Here is a 19,051-nt window from a genome sequence, read left to right as displayed (position 1 = left end):
ATGGGAAGATTCAAACAAACAATACTAAGCGAAGTAAAATAAGTTATTTAAAGTTCCATTTAAAGGCAAAGTATCAACATCTGTGTATATTTTGGAAGAGTATGGTGCTTTTGTTTTCAATAAATAACTAAGTTCAGTAATAACTGTTAAGAAATTTTCTACAATAAGCCTTAACTAATGTAACATCCAATAATGACTTGGTAAGAATTTCAAAACTTATATAATCGATTTTTCCCATAACTCGAAGAGAATAACGAAAAACTATCGGAAAGAGATAAAGTTCTTACATGATTACAGTAAGTATAGAAGTATGAAGAAGATGTAGAATGTGAAATGTTGAACTATCTTTGAAAAACAAAAAAACACATTTTGAAGTGAACATTAATGTAGGCATTGATTACAATCACATTAAAACAAATATAAACAAACTATATGGGTTGACTTTGAACATCAAATTATATTCACATATATATCTCTTAGCAACAATAACTAACTTTTTTTTGTTTTCATTTTACAAATACTGAATTATTAAATTGTAACGAAACGATATTCATTTGTAAATATTTAAAGAGAAAATTGATGAATAGGTAAATATATTTTTTTATTTTTTTAGGTTCCGTATAGTTGATGTCGATGAACAGTTTTGTAATCAATGTAGTTTATAAACAACAAAGTGATCAATCTCTACAAACTAATCGTACTATGAATAAAAGTCGTGTACTCACTAGTGTCTAATTTTAAGATGTTTTCCTGAGTTTCTAATGAGAAGCCGTGGTTTGAGTGACTGATAGGATAAGTAGAATCGATAGTGCAACATTATGGATAAATGAATTTTGAAATGCAAAGCGTAAAATAATAACCTGTTGATTTAAACGTTAATCGCTCAACGCGATATCTGAATATCCAGGGTTTGAAATATAGTAAGATTAAGGTCACACATTGTTGAGAAGCACCATATTCAAATAGAACAGCTGTGTGATTTCAATCGGTTTTTAATTGTTGTATCACATGATTTAGTATTGATGTAAAGGAAATCTAACTGTAACAACAAAGTTTGTTTTATATTTGATGGTAAATTATAACCTTAGTTTTCCATAGAGTTCTAGAATATGAAATTTTATATATCAATGTATGGAAAGTTATTCTGTATTTTATTATTTTATTAGTTATTTGATTAACAAATAGTGTGTTCACGAATTTATTCAGTTCATTATTATTATTATTATTATTATCAGAAGGGGTTTTGTGGAGATTTTAGTAATTTTATGGTTGAATTCATGAGTCAATTAAAGCTAGACCACAATGGATGCCGGCTCAGTGGTCTAGAGGTTAAGCGCTCGCGCGCGAAGCTGATAGGTCCTGGGTTCGAATCTCGTGAGGTGAGGTCGTAGATGCGCGCTGCTGGGGAGTCCCACAATAGGACGAAGTGGCCGTCCAGTGCTTCCAGGTTTTCCACCGTGGTCTAGCTTCAATTGACTCACAAATTCAACTATAAAATTCATAAATATTATATTAATTAAATAATCATGAGGAGTACATGTAAACATATTTAAAACAGAACTAATGAAATTCTTGTATCTTGAAGTAAAATTTTATTATTCTATCACTTACTGAAGTTGAATGAGCTCTATGTTTCAACAAATAATTGCGAAAAAGGGTTTTTGTTCTTAGTAGTCTAACTGTTTTTTATTTATTTCAGTCAGTCATAAGCAATATAGAACCTGAAACTTACGTACTTCGACTCAAGCTGTCACACCATATCGGCACAGAAGGATGAAGTGACTGCATTTACTCCAATGTAACTGATCGTTAACTATACCAACCAACTACCAGTTATGTTAATCTCAGAGAAGCCAATGAAGTAGTCTGAATTTAATCCTAAGTCTCACATTGGAAGTCAATGATTTCATGAACTAATATTATGTCTTGCTTTTGGTCTCGCCTAGATTTCCTCCCAACCACCTCAGTTGATCACGATTCACATTCTCATCAATAGATTTACCATCTTTGCACAGTACCATCCACGTAACTCTGGATGGTCGTAATTTCTAAACCAAACTGTCATAGAGTTTAACAGTGTCCTGTTGTCTAACCGATATTAATATTGACCCAATTCTGAGAAACCACCAAGAATAATTCACCCAAATGTTCATACTTCAGTTCTTGTTTCATATTTAAAAGCAGGTCACTCAATTACATTCAATCAGTGACAAATAAAGATAATATAACTTGTATCATACATTTTTTACTTATGCATTACATGACTAAATTTCACCTTAAGTATTATGATATCTTATTCTTTTTATTTGGTTAACCTTAAAATTTAATAATAACTGTAAACACGTTTATCATCCATCTTAACAAGAAAGAAATTGGTGAAAACTCAAGACAACTAAACAAACTTGAGCATTCTTTCTTTCTTCTTTTTCTTTCTCTAAACTACATTAAGGTATTACTTTGAAAGTAAGTAATAAAGTCAGAATGTTTTTGGAAGCACTTAGTCATTTTTAGTATTTAGGACTAAGTTTTTGATTAGAAACCTTGAAAAAAAAGAGTAAAAACAAGAGTAACATTAAATGACAATGAATGTACATTAAATAAAGACACATGATACATTCAGTTAGGTGTACATGAGTGATTTATATTGTTAACAACTCATTTCATTAGTTCTATTGATTTTGTGCACAAAAAAAACTTCAGTGGAATAATGTGTTCAATGTTATGTTGTTGTTGGTGGTGGTTTTTTTTTCTAGTAAACGTGAACTTGGTCAATATCGTTTCAGTTTGTGTATGTCTGCATATAGGTATGTGAATAGGTATTTGTTGTTACCGTCCTAATGAAATGTTCTGAGTGTTTGTATATGTATATAACCATGTTAACATAAATAATAATATCAATCCAGACAACCAGTATCGAATATATGTATATGTAGTAGTAGTAGTAGTAGTAGTATATTGTTGATCACAACACATTATACAACTGTCTTGTTAACTAACATAAACAGCATTGAATTATTTACAACTGTATTATGTGTTTGAGTAATATGTACATCCTTATATTACACAATCTGTGTTTTTCTATTTAACTTGATATCTATTGTAGTCAAGTTTTTTTTTAATCTAAATCATACACATAAAAGTAGTTAAAGCTTTTATCAATGGTTCTATTTCCTTTCTAATTAGATACTTATAATCAGTCATGTAATCCGATATAAACTATTATTATTATTATTACTATTACTATTATTATTATCCAACTAAATCATAATGAAGATAATGTGTGATTCACATGAACAAATATAACCAATAAAAATGAGTATCTGACTTTCAATTCATATTTATGCTTACTAATATTGTTTTGATTCAATAAAAGTGTTAAAATTCAAGTTTCAATGAAGGTATATAAAGAGTAAACTGTTTTTTTACTAATACTCTCTTATTGAGAGTAGTTTAATACTTACACTGTGTTCATTCATATATATGAATTTGAACTTTTCCACTGTACTCTTACCATTTGATGATTCAATTTCAATGATGACATCAAATCATGCTTGGAAAATGTATGTTCAATCATCAATATTCAGCTACTTAAAGGATATGCTAGAAAGAAACTATAAACATTAAGTTGAAATTCGTTCAAAAAAACAAAAAAAAAACAACAACAGCGGTTAACTTGTCAAATATTTAAACTTTTACATTTCCATTGCATTGTGATTAAATTATAGGAAAACTAATTTAAAATGTCTAATACATGTATTACATATAAAGATGTAAATATGACTGAATTGAAAAAACGTATTCACTTAGATATTATTTTAGATTCATCTATTCTACCGGTATGTTTTAGTGGACAATTAATTCATGGTTACGTTTATCTAGAAACTAAAGAAGCTTTAAGTATTCAAAGTAAGTAACTGTTATATTTATTATTGTTATAAACATATTGTATGTTATAAGAATGAGGATTTATAGAGATTGTAGTGATTTTAATAGTTGAATTCATGAGCCGATCTAAGCTAGACCATCATTGAAAACCTGCAAGCACTGGACAGACGTTTCATCCTAGTATGGGACTCCTGAGCAGTGCTCATCCACTATCCGTCTCAGACAATAGATGAAGGATTGTGAAAGATCATGGATGGATTGAAGTTAGACATTAACGCCGTTGGTTGCTGGCTTATTGGTCTAGAGGTTAAACGTCTGTGCGCGAGACCAAAAGTCCTCGATTCGAATTCCGTTTGCGAGATCGGGGATACTCGCTGCCGAGGAGTCCCATACCAGGACGAAGCGGCCATCCAGTGCTTTCAGGTTTTCAGTGGTGATTTAGCTTAGATTGACACATGAATTCAGCTTTTAATATTGTAGATTCTTCATTATTCTAAGAAATTTGTATTTCCCCAATAACTTGATCAAATTGTTAGTATTATGTTGTTGGGGAAATCTTTAATTTCTGCTTCGTTCAATTTTAAAACCCATCAGTTGAATACAGTTGTATTCATGATTTTGTATCTTCAATTTAATGTCTATCTGGATGTATAACATTAATAATTCAAGGAGATATGAATTATCCCGAATGTAGAGTTAGGAATTCATATTTTTGTGTAATTAAACACTACTTTCATAAATATTTAGCATATTTTCATCATCATTCCGATTTAATTTCTGGAATTCTGAGTTGCTGTAAGAAAAATTGTATACTTATCTGCAGTTTATTGTACGTAATCATCAGACAATAAGCACAGACAACACAGTTATTTACAGCTTAATAAAAGTTTTTTCCCCCATATTTGAATTATGTTGGATAAATCATTGATTACTAAAGGAATAAAGAATATTAAAAGATTAGTGCTCTTTTACAAATTTTCAGTTTGCGTAATGAGAGGATGGAGTTTATTTTTAAAAAATGTGGTGCATTTATACCATATATTTCGAACAATCTGATCACATATACTATTCAACTCACTAAAACTAATAAAGGTCGCGGTAGCAAAATGGAACGCGATAATTCGAAATAAGATAGAAAAAAAAGCACATAATATTGGAAAATATCAGAATTCATATCAGCCATGGTCTTAAACTGCAATTATATGCGTGTACATGTGTGCGTAGACACAAGTACATGTAGAAGAGTAGTGAAACACTACAGTCAAGAATGATAGAACATGTACATAGAAAGCCTCATGATCAGTTAGCGTTAAGTCCCCGTTAAAGGTACGGATAAGAAAATCATGCTCCACGTTAGCGAAACGCATAACTGAAACAGGTCATAAGGTTGGTCTGAAAACAGCTTTTAATCTTTATATAAAAGTGGTCAAGAACGCTTACTTAACTTTATAGAAGTCTCAGATCTTTTTAACACAGTCAAAAAATGATTTGTTCTAAGCCCGAATATGCACTAGCAATTACACATCAATTTTAAGGCCTAAGGTGAAATGGCAATCTACACTTTCTCTCCTCTAATCCCAACTATCATTTATGTTTGTTTGAACTTGTATTTATTCATAGTGAAAATTCCTATGTTGACATTTAGTAAAGCGAGGAATGACACGAGAAAATGTTTTTTCAATGAGTTTTTCATCATCATCATCATATATATAATTTAATTAAATCTGTATTTAGTTTTGGAAAATAAAAATATTTAGCTTTAAACAATATGCTATTAATGTTTATGCTTATTTAGATCCAGAATTTTTATTGTGAAAAATTGAAAATCTGTACTTATTTATCATACTTCAGTTTTGCAAGCGGAACTGCTTGGAAGAGGAGTTGTTGTCACACCATACAAGAAGATATTCTCTTCTAAACATTTTATAAAAGGTTGGACAAAAGAAAGAAAATCTTTACAACAAAAATTTCCGTTTTATCAAGGTGTAGGTTGTATTATATCGGGTATAAATGGACCAGTAGATCCTGAAATATTACAAACACGTTTAAAATGTAAATCTATGAAAGGATTTAATAAACTTATACCGACATTTCAAACCGTTAACGAAGAAATCTATTGTTCCATGAATTCAACTTTAATTGGAGGAGGTATGTTGAATTGTGTTTGAGATTTTATGAAAATCAGTAATTTTTGGAAACAATGAAAATAAACCTCTTAAGTCAATACAATAATCGGTATTGCAATTGATACATCTTGTGACTAAATCAAATATATTACTATGAGGATTGCTTGTACATACTCTTTATGTTATGAGTTATTTGCAATATATTGGTTGGGACTATTAGCATAATGTACTTATGCTGAAAAAGACTGGACAAAATTCAGTCCATAATACGAACAATGGGTTAACTCAAATCCTTCATACTAATGGTATTAACATTAGAGTCAATAAATGAGTTAGTAACTCTCTGAACTAAGTATCTTAGTTCATGACGTTTTATGAATTTGAAGTGAAAGGTAATGCGTTACAGTCCTAGAGTTAATACCAAGACTGAAATAGCGGTACTTCAAGATCATGAGTCCCGTGTAGGAAGAAATGAGGGTTCTAGGTTCCATTGCTTGTTAGAATCTGTGTATTCCCAACTGTTAAATGTACCTAAATCGGTCATACATTTTATATCCCACTTTAATAATCACCTTAATTTACATCATGATTTGAAAATGTTTAAGCTTCAAATAAATGAATGTATGAAAGGTATTTATATAGAATGATAACATTTTTTAATGTACTAGTATATTGAATGACTTTATACCATTGATTCCGTTTACAAATTTGAATAAAACCAAAACAACAATTGAGACACAACAACATGAATTCGTTTTGTTTCGTGGTTTTTTTATCGGCTGTTTACAACTATATTCACGTTAAAATGTCACATCTAGATATAAAATTCAGTTTGTGTATCAACAATTTTAAACAATTAAAAAATGAAACCATCTTGTTCACTATCAAATTGATGATGAGCTTTCGATTTACCGATAGTATACCGACCTCCTAGTTGTCATTTTTTTGTACAATATGCTTGCGGTTGAGAACGGTAACTCTTTTTTCTGTCCTTCTAATTTTTGTGCTTCGGCACGTAAGAACAAAATTAAACAGTTGAAAGAATTGATGAAATAAATGAATGTATGTTATTCTGATACATTTGTTAGTATTGTTTTACTGAATTCATTTTCTTTAGCACAGTTCTAGTTTAATCCATAAATCTGTTTAATGAAATGATTTTTTTAGTTGTGTAAATGTTGAAAGTCTTTTTAGTTAAAATCAGCAAGTAAGGATTGAACACATGCGTAGTGTAGTACTTTTCACTCATATAATATTTGCATAATATGCTTTAAAAAGTAGCATCTGATACATTGATTTATTTACCTCATAAGTAAATGCCAATTAAATATAAACACAAGATTGATTCAACACAAAGGGCTAACATTTTTAATTGGTAATCTATTTTATAGTTTATTAGCAGAGATGAACTGTGGTCACTAAATTTAGATAGCCATTGGTCTGTGAAATGGGCTGAAGTTTAATTTATTTGTGTATTGGTTGTTTGAATCTTCCTGTTGACGTTTAGCATTGTAATTGATCAGTCTGTTATTGGCATAAGTGCTAACAAGTCGAAAATAGGACGAAACACGCTTTCTAGATTCTACTGTTAGCCACCATCCATGTCAGCTTATAATGCTTGTGACATACTGACAATATCTAGGCAATCCGCACAGAATTCAAATATGCCAATAAGAGACTGATGAATTGTAGTCCTAAACATCAATGAGATGATTCAAACGACCAATACAATAATGAATTATCTCATAGTTTGTAACACCATATTGCTTATAATCAGAGAAATATAATGTCACTGAAGTAGAAGTCTATTGACTTCAAATAAGTTCCATTGACAGCATGTCACCTACTATATATTGAAGTAAGTCGAGGATAATTTTATAGAATGAACGTAATGTAAGTTTTCTTTTAAAAACTGGTTCAATATATCATGTTATAACAAATCAAGTATGGTAATTAACATTACTTCGTAACAATAAATTAAGTACACCAAAATCTTTAATTTTAGGAAGATGTAGCTTCAATGTAATATTTTGTTAACTGTAGTGGCTTACTTTCTTCGTGTACAGTTTAGTTTTATTAGATTGGTCAACACTTATTACTGCCACTAAATCAGTTTGTTATGTGATCTATTTTCGAATCAAATACTGATGATAAGTTACTTTTGTATATAAACTAGTCAGTCAGTGATAAGCAACATAAAACCTGGCACATACGTACATCGGTTTAAGTTTCCCCAACATTTCAGCACAGAAGGACGAAATCTTCAAAACAAATACTAGATTGGTAGAATTAATAATAATATCACTGTCAGTAGAAAAGACTGGACGTAAACACTATGATCCTAGAAGAAATAATGAACTACTGGTATACAAAATGTATGTGATAATTTTGGGGCTGAAAACCTAAGAGAAGATAAAGAGTGAACGCATCTTTGTCACTGTAACCTTCTCTGAACTATATCTCATAACGTATCTGACTATTGGTTATGATAATCGCGAAGACGCAATTCCGATATTTCTGATTTACCAATGAGGCTCAGTTCAACTGTTACTCAGGACTTATCTGATGCTTTGACTTCCCCACCTTAAAGCTCTCTTCCAACATACATCTACCCTAACCAGCATCGCGCTTCCAGATTCATATTTACTCAATATTCCATTGTATTGAGATAACTAATGATTTATACAATGGATCACAAAAAAACACACTTTCTGTATATTCTAACACCTATTGATATCTACTATGCTCTTTTGTGTATTAAAGCTATATACATACTGATAACTAGATTTGATATAGATTCCTGAAGTTGTACCAAGAACTTTTAATTGATTAAAATTTGTATAATTTATGGAATGAAATAATCTTTGTTCTACCTCTTGATATTTTTTTAAAGCTGAGCATAAGTGAAACATTTCACTTTTACTTAATGACATAATACTATTATGTTTATCATAGGACTGAAGGTTTCAATGCTTCAGTTGATAAAGTCGAATTTCCAACTAAATTTTACACTCATCTTTTAATATTTTTATTCAGAAATACTTTATAATATACTTACTTCTCCATTAATCTATTTTCATACGATAATTATATTCTGATACTAATCCCTTATTAATACCAAGATGATTAGGTTCAGATTAAGTTAAGCTTATTATTATTATTATTATCTATCTAAATTATATCACATTTAAAACAAAATTGTTTATTTTAGATAATTAACAGAAGGGGTTCTTGTGAAGATTTAGTATTTTCATAGTTCAAAGCGTGAGTCAATCGAAGCTAGACCACCATGGAAAACCTGGATGCACTGGACGGCCACTTCGTTCTATTGTGGGACTCCTCAGCAGTGCGCATCCACGATCTCGCCTAGCGAGATTCGAACACATGACCTACCAGTCCCGCCCCAGAGTACTTAGACATTACCATCATCGGATGCCGGCTCAGTGGTCTAGATGTTAAGTGCTCGCGCGCGTGACTATTAGGTCTTGGGTTCGAATCTCGCGAGCTGGAATCGTGGATGCGCACTGCCGAAGAGTCCCACAATAGGACGAAGCGGCCGTTCAGTGCTTCCAGGTTTTCCACGGTGGTCTAGCTTCAATGGACTCACGCTTTCAACTATTTTAGACAAATCTTTTTTTTGAAAGTTGAATATTATTATCTGAATTGAAATATACTTTGTTTTATGTCTGTCTGTCTCTCTTATAAATAAAGTTAAGTTTTAATTATGGAAAGAAATAAATAAAGAACACTTTCAATTTGAAAGTTATATTTACATATTTATTTGTTTATTTATTTATTTGTTTGTTTGTTTATTCTAACGTTAGTTCGTGTTCCATTTTTCATGAACACACAAACACACGTAAACAAGTAACTAAACATCAAAACTTTGATCGGTTTTTTTTGCTTTTTTTGTTTTTGTTTTAAATTTCTTTTTGATATCATATACGGTTATTAGACTAAAACGATAACTTGTCATATATATCTTGATTAACATAGAAAAAATAAAACAAAATTTCGATAATAGCAAAGAGATAGATGGTGATAATGATGGTGATGATAGTGACTCGTTTATTTTGATATAAGAAAGGATATAAGTTAGATGAATCGATTTGTATACTGAAATAAAGAAGTTAAATGGTGAATGATTAACTTTGTTTGTACAATTTGTTTTAATGATATACATGAAGAATATTATTTTGTCAAAACATAGACTTCAGTTATGGAGTTATATATATATATATACTAGTTATTCAGTAAATAAAAAGAGCACAACTGCCGGGCATTTGAAAATTTCCATATTGACTGATTTAAATCTTGTTAAGACAAAATTATAGTTAAAATCATGAGTCAATTGAAGCTCGATCACCATGGAAAACCTGGAAGCATTGGACATTAACACCGTTGGATGCCGGCTCAGTGGTCTGTGGTTAAGCGCTCGCGCGCGAGACTAATAGGTCCTCGGCTGGAATCTCTCGAGGCGGGATCGTGGATGCGCACTGCTGAGGAGTCCCACAATAGGACGAAACGGCCGTCTAGTGCTTCCAGGTTTTCCAAAGTGGTCTAGCTTTAATTGACTCATGATTTCAACTATATAAAATTACTAAAATCTCCACAAAATCCCCTTCAAATAATTTTAGATTCGATGATTATTTTGACCCCTCACTGATGTTTATTATCAAGTCATTTATCGTAAAATATTACTACTCATTACATTCTTTTGAGAAACTTTTTAGAGTACGTAACCATTTTCCATTACTTTGACAGTTGTTTAGAACAAATGTTACAGTTATCGAACACAGTAATAGTTCATGGATCATTTAAAGTAGCATACATTCTTTATATTTAAAAATTGAACCATCTTATTTCAGAAGGGAGCTTTTTTCAAATCAACATTTATATCAGTCTTATTTCTTATTCGTTATGTCACTTATTGACTTAAGCTCCACTAAAGCACTGCAACCAAACAAGATATGAATGTTCTCAAACATATAAATTTTGTATACTTTGCGCATAATAGGTTGACATCAGCTGAAAAACTATCAAAACGCCTTTGGCAATAAAAATCAATTTAACGTTTCACTCACGACCTCAAACAAGATTCAGCACATGATCATCCTGTTTCTCCTGAATGTTAAGGACATAAAATCACCTGATCAGACCATTGGATAATCTCTGGTTTTAGTTAGTTTTCACCTAATTCAGGCCTGCGATGTAAATATACATTCATATTTAGTGAATTTTTATGAAGCACTTCCCTAAAATATAGATTTTATGTTACTTTCGCATCCACCCCCTTTCGGTTACGGAACCCAACGTGTCTGTCTATTTGAGGTCAGCTGATGGATTTAAATATATTAAAGCAACCGTTTGTTGAAAATGACCTTTATAACTGGTTATTATTGTCAAAAACAATGAGTAAAAATTTCGAAAATGTTCAGAATACTTGATTTACTCATACAAGTAATTATCACAGTCCTAGATTTAATATCCACACAAAAAATAATGCCTTTTACATTGTATTGGAAGGATGTTCGGTTAATGTGAATCAAATTAAGTTATTCATACAACAGATACATAATTTGAGCAAATAACCGTTTGTCAAGGCCCCAGATACTTATAACCATTGTTAAAATGAATTTGACTAAATTACGATGTGATCATTATTTGGTATATTTCTGGATTATTAAGACTGTTTAAGTTCATTTAACTGTGTTTACCAACTATTTAGTCAGGATAAACCTTAATAGTTCACATGCATTATAATAAAGCGAAGAAAATCTAATCAACCAATGGAGAATTTTCACGTAATCAAAGTTATTAGTGAACTGTTAAGCAGTAACTCTATCTTCAGCACTTGTTAATTGCTAATAACTAGACACTTATTATTACTGAGTGATCAATGATGGCAAATAATATATGGTACAGATGCAGGAATTTTATTCATTCATGTGACTTACATCGTATAACAGTGGAACTGAGTATTTTCTCACTTTGGATTATTTAAATCTACCGTTTTCAAAGGATTTTTTATTATAATTAATGGATGTTGATAAACAAAAGACATTTCTGTCATTGATTTATGTTCTTCTTGCCGTATATCATTGAAGAGAAGCTATTACATTGAAGATGATCATGCTTTCTTAAATTTTAACAGTTGAATTCACAAGTCAATCTAAGTTAGACCACCATCCAAAAGCTGGGAGCATCGGATGGCCGTTTTATCCTAGTATGGGACTACTGCGCAGTGCTCATCCACGACCCCGCACGCGAGATCGAAGGCCCTGGGTCCGAGTCCCACGTGCGGAATCTCAACAAATCCCCATACTTTCTTAAATTATCATACCGTTATTCATTCCCCTTTAACTGTAATAGATATTACTATTAAGTTATTGGGTCAGTCGATAAGCTATACACGAATAAAAACTTCTCTGATATTAACCAAAATTTCTAATAAAATAAATTTTCCTCTTTATATCCTCTTTGAATTTATTACAGGTATCCCTGGAACTTGTGAACTTATTTTAGCTGGTAAACGCTACTATCCATTTGAATTTGAATTACCTGCAGCTTGTCCATGTTCATTTGTTGGCTCAAGAGGTAGTATTGAATACAGGCTAAGAGTTTATTTATTATTATCGAATGGAGAACAATTATGTGCAGATAAAGGATTAAAAGTTTTACGTAAAACAATCATTAACAAAATGATGGTATGATTTTGAATTATTAAAATATTTTACTTTTAACTATCTGAATGAAAATAATTTGAGTTAATTTGGTTTGTTTTCCAAATCAGTGTTTCTTTCTATATAAAGTATTTATACTGAGACAGATTCTTTCTTAAGTAACTGTTGTTTTTCATAATTGAAATCATGAGTCAATTGAAACTAGACCACTATGGAAAACCTGGAAGCACCGGACGGCCGTTTCGTCCTATTACGGGACTCCTCAGCATTGCGCATCCACGATCCCGCACTCGTGATTTCAACTATGAAAAATACTGAAACCTCCACAAAACCCCTTCTGATTATAACTGTTGTTTGTTCATATACTTAGTCAACAAGATTTCTTGCGTCAGTAACTATTACATAATACATCAATAATCAATATTTGAATTGTATAATTGTTCAGTTTTAAAGGAACTATTCGGTATCAAAATAGATGTTTAAAAATTATCTTCATGATTTAAATTACGGACGAATTTCAACTAGACCATTATTAAAAAAACCAAGAAGCACTGGATAACTATTTATATTTCTAGTATGGTACTCTTGAGCATTACACATTCAAGACTAAGACAACTTGAGCATTACCTCCATTATTTTTATGTTTCTAAATATACGCTGATAAATCTTAATAACAAAATTCAATTCCCAAGTAATATTTATTTCAGATTAAAATAATATGAATGATCATTGAATAGGAAACGATGAACTGATTTACTTATTTTTTATGAACCATCTTGATTAGTACTTGACAGGATGAATCAAAATTAATTTAAGGTCTTCAAGGTTGGTCATCAACATGTAAACATTTTTTTTTTCAGTGTCGACTAACGATATCATTAACAATAGCTTCGTTTAGTACTGTACATTATGTTGTATGACAGAATTCTTAGTACAAGAGTGAAATAAACATTCTTTTTAAAGTACATTCAATCTACAATTATTCATAGCATATTTTAAAAGTATTCTTAACAATCAATATCTTCAACCAATATTTGATTATTAAACGTTTCTGTTAGCTGACATTCATAACTACTCAGTTCAAACAAACCTAAGGCAGTAAGATTAACCGAAATGTTTGAGCAGTTGAAAAATAAGTGGTTCAGACATTTTGATGAACATTCATGTTAGGAAAATAGTAGTGTCATCATACCAGTCAAAGTAAGTTCATCAGTAGTTTAAGAATTTTTTATCATATTAAATGCTTTCTAATTTTAGAAATGTTTATTTTTAATGTATACATTATAAAAATATCACATCATGCAATTAAACAATGGTTATCAGTATGGAGATTTGTGGAGATTGCAGTACTTTCACAGTTGTATTCACGCGTGCAGGATCATGTATGCGCACTACTCAGTAGTCCCATACTAGGATTAAACGGACGTAGAGTGTTTCCAGATTTTCAGTTATGGTCCACCTTAGATCGACTCGTGAATTCAACTCTGTAAACGATTGTTGCTAAATAGTGTTTTAAATCTCACAAAGGATGTTGTTAGTACTTATTTCTAATTAAAAGTTGTATTTTTAGCCAAAAAATATCATAAAAATTCTGCACCTTGAACATTCATAGTATTTTTTTGAAATTAAACAAACTTCAGAAAAGTACAGAATCAGTAAACCTGAATTATACGGTCAAGCCAAACATAAATGTGTAAGTCATTACAAGGTCAAGGTGGATATATCAATACAACATATCATCTACCAATCACAAAATAGATGTTATCACCTGTTGACTGTATGATGAATAATGTCACTCATAAAATTATCTTCATATATTCAGAGATCACATTGGTATATGTTAATAACAATTTATCATTAGGGTTGAGACCGAGATTTATAGTTAGAATTGCAGTTATGTTTTAAGATTTAAGGTTATGAATTATGGTTGACATTAGGTCTTACGATTAGCATATGCGTACTCTAATTCTACATCCGATTGTCGATTTCTAACCCTAAACCATAATCTTAGTTCGAATATTATAAATCATTTGCTCACATTTTCTTTTGTGATTGATCAAAATCGGTCAAGGATTTGTCTTGATCACTTGAATAGTGTTGCAAACTTCATCGTATAGATCAGCTTTATTCACAGAATTTAATCAATTTGCTGCCATGAAAGAATAGTTTTTTTTAATTATGTTTTTTGGGCACAATTTATAGGTGATTCCGAGTACATTAGCTTGTCCTCCAATTACCAGAAATTATGTGAGCAGTTTTGATCAATTCATATCATCTGGTAGCAACACAGTGAAATTTACAAACTTATCAAGAACATGTTCACGATTATCAAATTTATGTAAAAAAGAAACGGAAAATATTCTAGATGAATATGATAACAGTGAGGAAAAGTTAATTGAGAAAAATTCAGTGTTAGATTCCACTTTTACAAATGATTACATACCAGATCATTTATCATCGTTAGGTCAAAGTGGTTACTCTAACACTGATCTAGATGATACGACTAAATTAACTAAATATTCATTGAGTTCTTGTTTAAATGATTCGCATCAAAGTAATCCATATTTAAATTCTATGCAATCAACAGAAGATGAGAGTCAATACCCAAATGGTGAAAATGATCAAAATAATAATAGTATGCAATCATTATGTAAACCCCATTTTAATCGTACCATGAAAATGAAAAAGACACTATATAATTCATTAAGTAAAACAACATTAACTGTACAACGATGCAGTGATAATCCATATCCATTACCTTCTACGTGGATTTCTCAATCATACGTTTCATCTCATGCAATATATCCAACTACATGTCTTGGAGCTCAAACAGGTTATCCAATTTCTTGCAGACTAACTGTCAGTCAACGTCAACTTAATCCAGGCAGTCGATTGACAGCATGTTTAAGTTTACTGGTAGAAGATCCGTTTGCGCTTCTGTTAGCTCCATCATTAAATGGTATGTCGAATGATTTGAATTGGTGCGCAAAATTTAATACAAATATTAATTCATGTAAAAAAGATTTATGGAGTCCGTTGGCAAGAGCATTTGTTTCGTATTATTTAGAAGACTGTATACGGCAAAAGTTTGGTAACGAGAGTCAACAACCTAATGGTATATGGTGGTCAGGATATGTTAAACAACCACACAGAATATTTTTAGTGCTACGTCAGGTATGTAAAATTTATATATGAGACCTGTATCTAGTTTAAGTTTATGCCACTGGCAGTTATAAACAATATCAACTCTGAATCATCAAGCTCTGGAGAATTTAGTTCACCTTCAACCAAAAGTTGTAGAAAATAATTTGTCTGAATTTATTTTCAGAAGAGGGTTTCGTGGAGATTTTAGTAATTTTATATAGTTGAGATCGTGAGTCCAGTACTCCCAGGTTTTCCATGGTGTTCTAGCTTCAATTGACTCACGATCTCGACTATATAAAATTAATTTATTTTCTTTTTATAAAATGAAAATGTTGAATAAATGATCTAATAAGTAACCGTTTCGCCTTTAGTTTGCAAAAAAATATTTTTGCTAAAGAAAAATATAGATAGACCAGCTGTTTATTGGTCGTTCATTTTAAAATCCATTGTTCAATGTTCTGATAAAAATTATTGATTAATGAACATAATGAACCCATATTTAGGTAGAATAACGGTACAATTCACTTTACAAGCTATTAGATATATGACCTCTACAAATAATATGCACTGAACTCGTTTCAATTATAGTCATTAGTATTGATTAGAATGATATTTACATCACTGATAACAGTATTGAAATCTTCCATGACCGAATGAAGTAGAGTACAGTACAAATGCTATCATTGAGACGGTGCGTTTATAAACCGTATCTTGGTTTAGTCGACTACTCATTTTTTCCAGATATGTATATAGTTAAAAAAATGCCATAGAAGAATGTCTAGTACTAAATCTTAGAAAATATACTGTCTATTTAATAGCCGATCCCTAATACTATATTTTGAAAATAAGGTCCTTACGGGCTATTGAAATTGAATTCTATTATTGGGTGGTAAGATTTGGGGAAATATTAAAGACCAACGAGGATTAAACCAATTCATCGTAGTATTGATTTCTTCAGTAATGTGTAAACAGAAGTTCATCATGTACAAAGCCTGAAACATTCAGTTCGTTTGATAAGAACTACTCTTAAAGATCACTGACTAATGTAGTGAAGGAAGGCTTGATTGGGAAAATCATCCATGAAAAATATCATTTGCATATCTTCCTCGAGTTGTTCTTTACACACGCCATTATTCTTTTAATCCCGTTGTTATTCTGATCTTCCCCTGTTGTCTTTTATCCTATCTGTTTCAATCTTCTACTGGTAAGCATTCCACCTTCAACTCCTGCTACATACTTCTTATATCCGTCCTCATTATTAGCGCACACATCACATTGAGAATCCAGTAATTCGTACTCTTAATTTCATTTGATTATTAAACTAACACAATGATCGCCTAATGTCATTGGTTATACCTGGTTCATTTCTAATGAAAATAGATTTTATCTGCCACAACTTCATACTTTACGCACCAATCTAGAATTAAGTCATTAATTAACCTTTAATAGTAACCGAATAGGATGTTTTGAAAAAGCGTCTGATTCTTCAGACTGATTTCAGCTTAAATATAATCGAAGAAACATTTCTTCAATAAATATCTTAAAATTAACACAAACGTAATAAATTCAAGTCATACAAAACGGTTGAAACGGATTCTTTTTCTGAAGTACAAATCGGTTAAGCTGGAAATCATGTTAGGAACATTAATTTCCGCAAAGTATGTACAGTATTATTACACATCATAACGAACGACAACACTTCAATTTCAACTCCAGATTACTACTGAATTTATGATTTGTGAATCCATCCAACAAATTTCTTACAGGTTTACAATGTAGTTCAGACAATTTCAATATATATAAATTTAGTTACTTTTTTCCTCAGGTAATAACTTATCGGGACTGGACTCATCGTGTTATTGCTCAAGAAGAAAGAGATGTTTACAGTGGCGAAATGAGAAAGCGTCCTACGTCTGAAAAACATTTATTAAGAGTTGCGTTAGAGCATACATTTCACATACCTTCGTTACCACCAACGGGTTTAGAAGGTTGTTCATGTATAGACGTTGCATACAACCTAGGACTGGTTAGTTTTAAACTGAAAAAACTAAAACATCCATTGAAGGTCACTAAATGGATTTTAGAGAATGATATTGCTTCAGTTAAACCAGATAAATTTATGGAATTTGTTTATATGCATGAAACATGTAGCAGCAGCAATGGTACATATGAACTAATGTCGAAGAAACCTCAAATTATTACATTTCAACAATGCGAACGAGGTAAAGAGAAGGAGTTCAAACGGTTTGCTCGTATTCATCATGATCTTTTGCTGCCCATTCCGATTATTGTTGGAACAACTGACCGACAAATAGAGTCTTACAATCAAATAGAATCACAACAAACTGCATGTAAGTTGTAATTTTCAACTGATAGCCTTGTTTTAATTTTACTCTAGTTCATTATATACTATGTTAAATGCATTGTAGATGTATCACCATGAAATTTTTAGACATAACAATAAACAACATGGGAGAATTCCCTGATTAGCTCTCTTATTGATCTTAGAATATTAACCCAAACAGTTCTCTGGTAATATCAAATGTTTTTCGATCTTTATATTTGGCACATAAAAACGTGTAAAGTTCATTACACAGTCTGAAAATAATTTAAAGATCACGAGATTTGCCCGTAAATAATGTTTATCCATTTAGCCATTTGTCATCGAATTTCAGTAAATTAAAGCAAGATCTTTAACCGTTTTCAGTTCCTTTTAGTCAAATATATTCTTTTTAAAATTTATCCTCAAACAAACGAAATGACAGAATTTGCCCTACTTATAATGACACATGGTTTCTTTGTAAAATAATACAGATTACTACACTTATGTCAACACCTACATAAACGAAAGCCCTCAAATATGAAGTGTAATATGATACTTTTTTCATAAATTTGAATATTCAAACTTGTACATATATTTATATGTATTTGACATTGGTAATACTTGGCTGTCATGAAAAACATGGTCAGGATTTATGAGAATTAAGTTATAATTTTGAAATATAATATTATGGATACTTGTTATTCGATGAAAATTGACATTTATTTATGTAATATCATCTGGAAAGTTGTATCCTTTAAAAAAAACTATATATTGGTTAACTAGAGCTCCCTAATTCTATGTGTCCAACATAATCAGTGATATAAGTGGAATTAGATACCTGGTTATCCTTCATAGCTTTAAATGAATATATCTGCTCATAGTTAAAAGAA

At 31.0% G+C, this 19,051-nt stretch overlaps 1 protein-coding gene across 1 annotated transcript in view; it reads left to right on the top strand.

The window, feature by feature from the left end:
* Nucleotides 1-3,740: 3,740 nt before the first annotated feature.
* Smp_134210 (hypothetical protein) overlaps nucleotides 3,741-19,051 on the top strand; it is a gene marked incomplete at both ends in the record, with an annotated part of 18,081 nt that continues 2,770 nt past the window's right edge. Inside the window, 5 exons of the mRNA XM_018800017.1 lie at nucleotides 3,741-3,906; nucleotides 5,737-6,033; nucleotides 12,507-12,718; nucleotides 14,897-15,868; nucleotides 17,664-18,189. Coding sequence (XP_018653873.1) covers nucleotides 3,741-3,906; nucleotides 5,737-6,033; nucleotides 12,507-12,718; nucleotides 14,897-15,868; nucleotides 17,664-18,189 — 2,173 coding nt within the window. The remainder of the gene's footprint in view (nucleotides 3,907-5,736; nucleotides 6,034-12,506; nucleotides 12,719-14,896; nucleotides 15,869-17,663; nucleotides 18,190-19,051) is intronic.

This window comes from Schistosoma mansoni, chromosome W (assembly GCF_000237925.1).
Source record: "Schistosoma mansoni strain Puerto Rico chromosome W, complete genome".
NCBI lineage: Eukaryota > Metazoa > Platyhelminthes > Trematoda > Strigeidida > Schistosomatidae > Schistosoma > Schistosoma mansoni.
The sequence above is the reverse complement of the archived record's forward strand: the minus strand, read 5'-3'. Positions and strand labels throughout refer to the sequence as shown.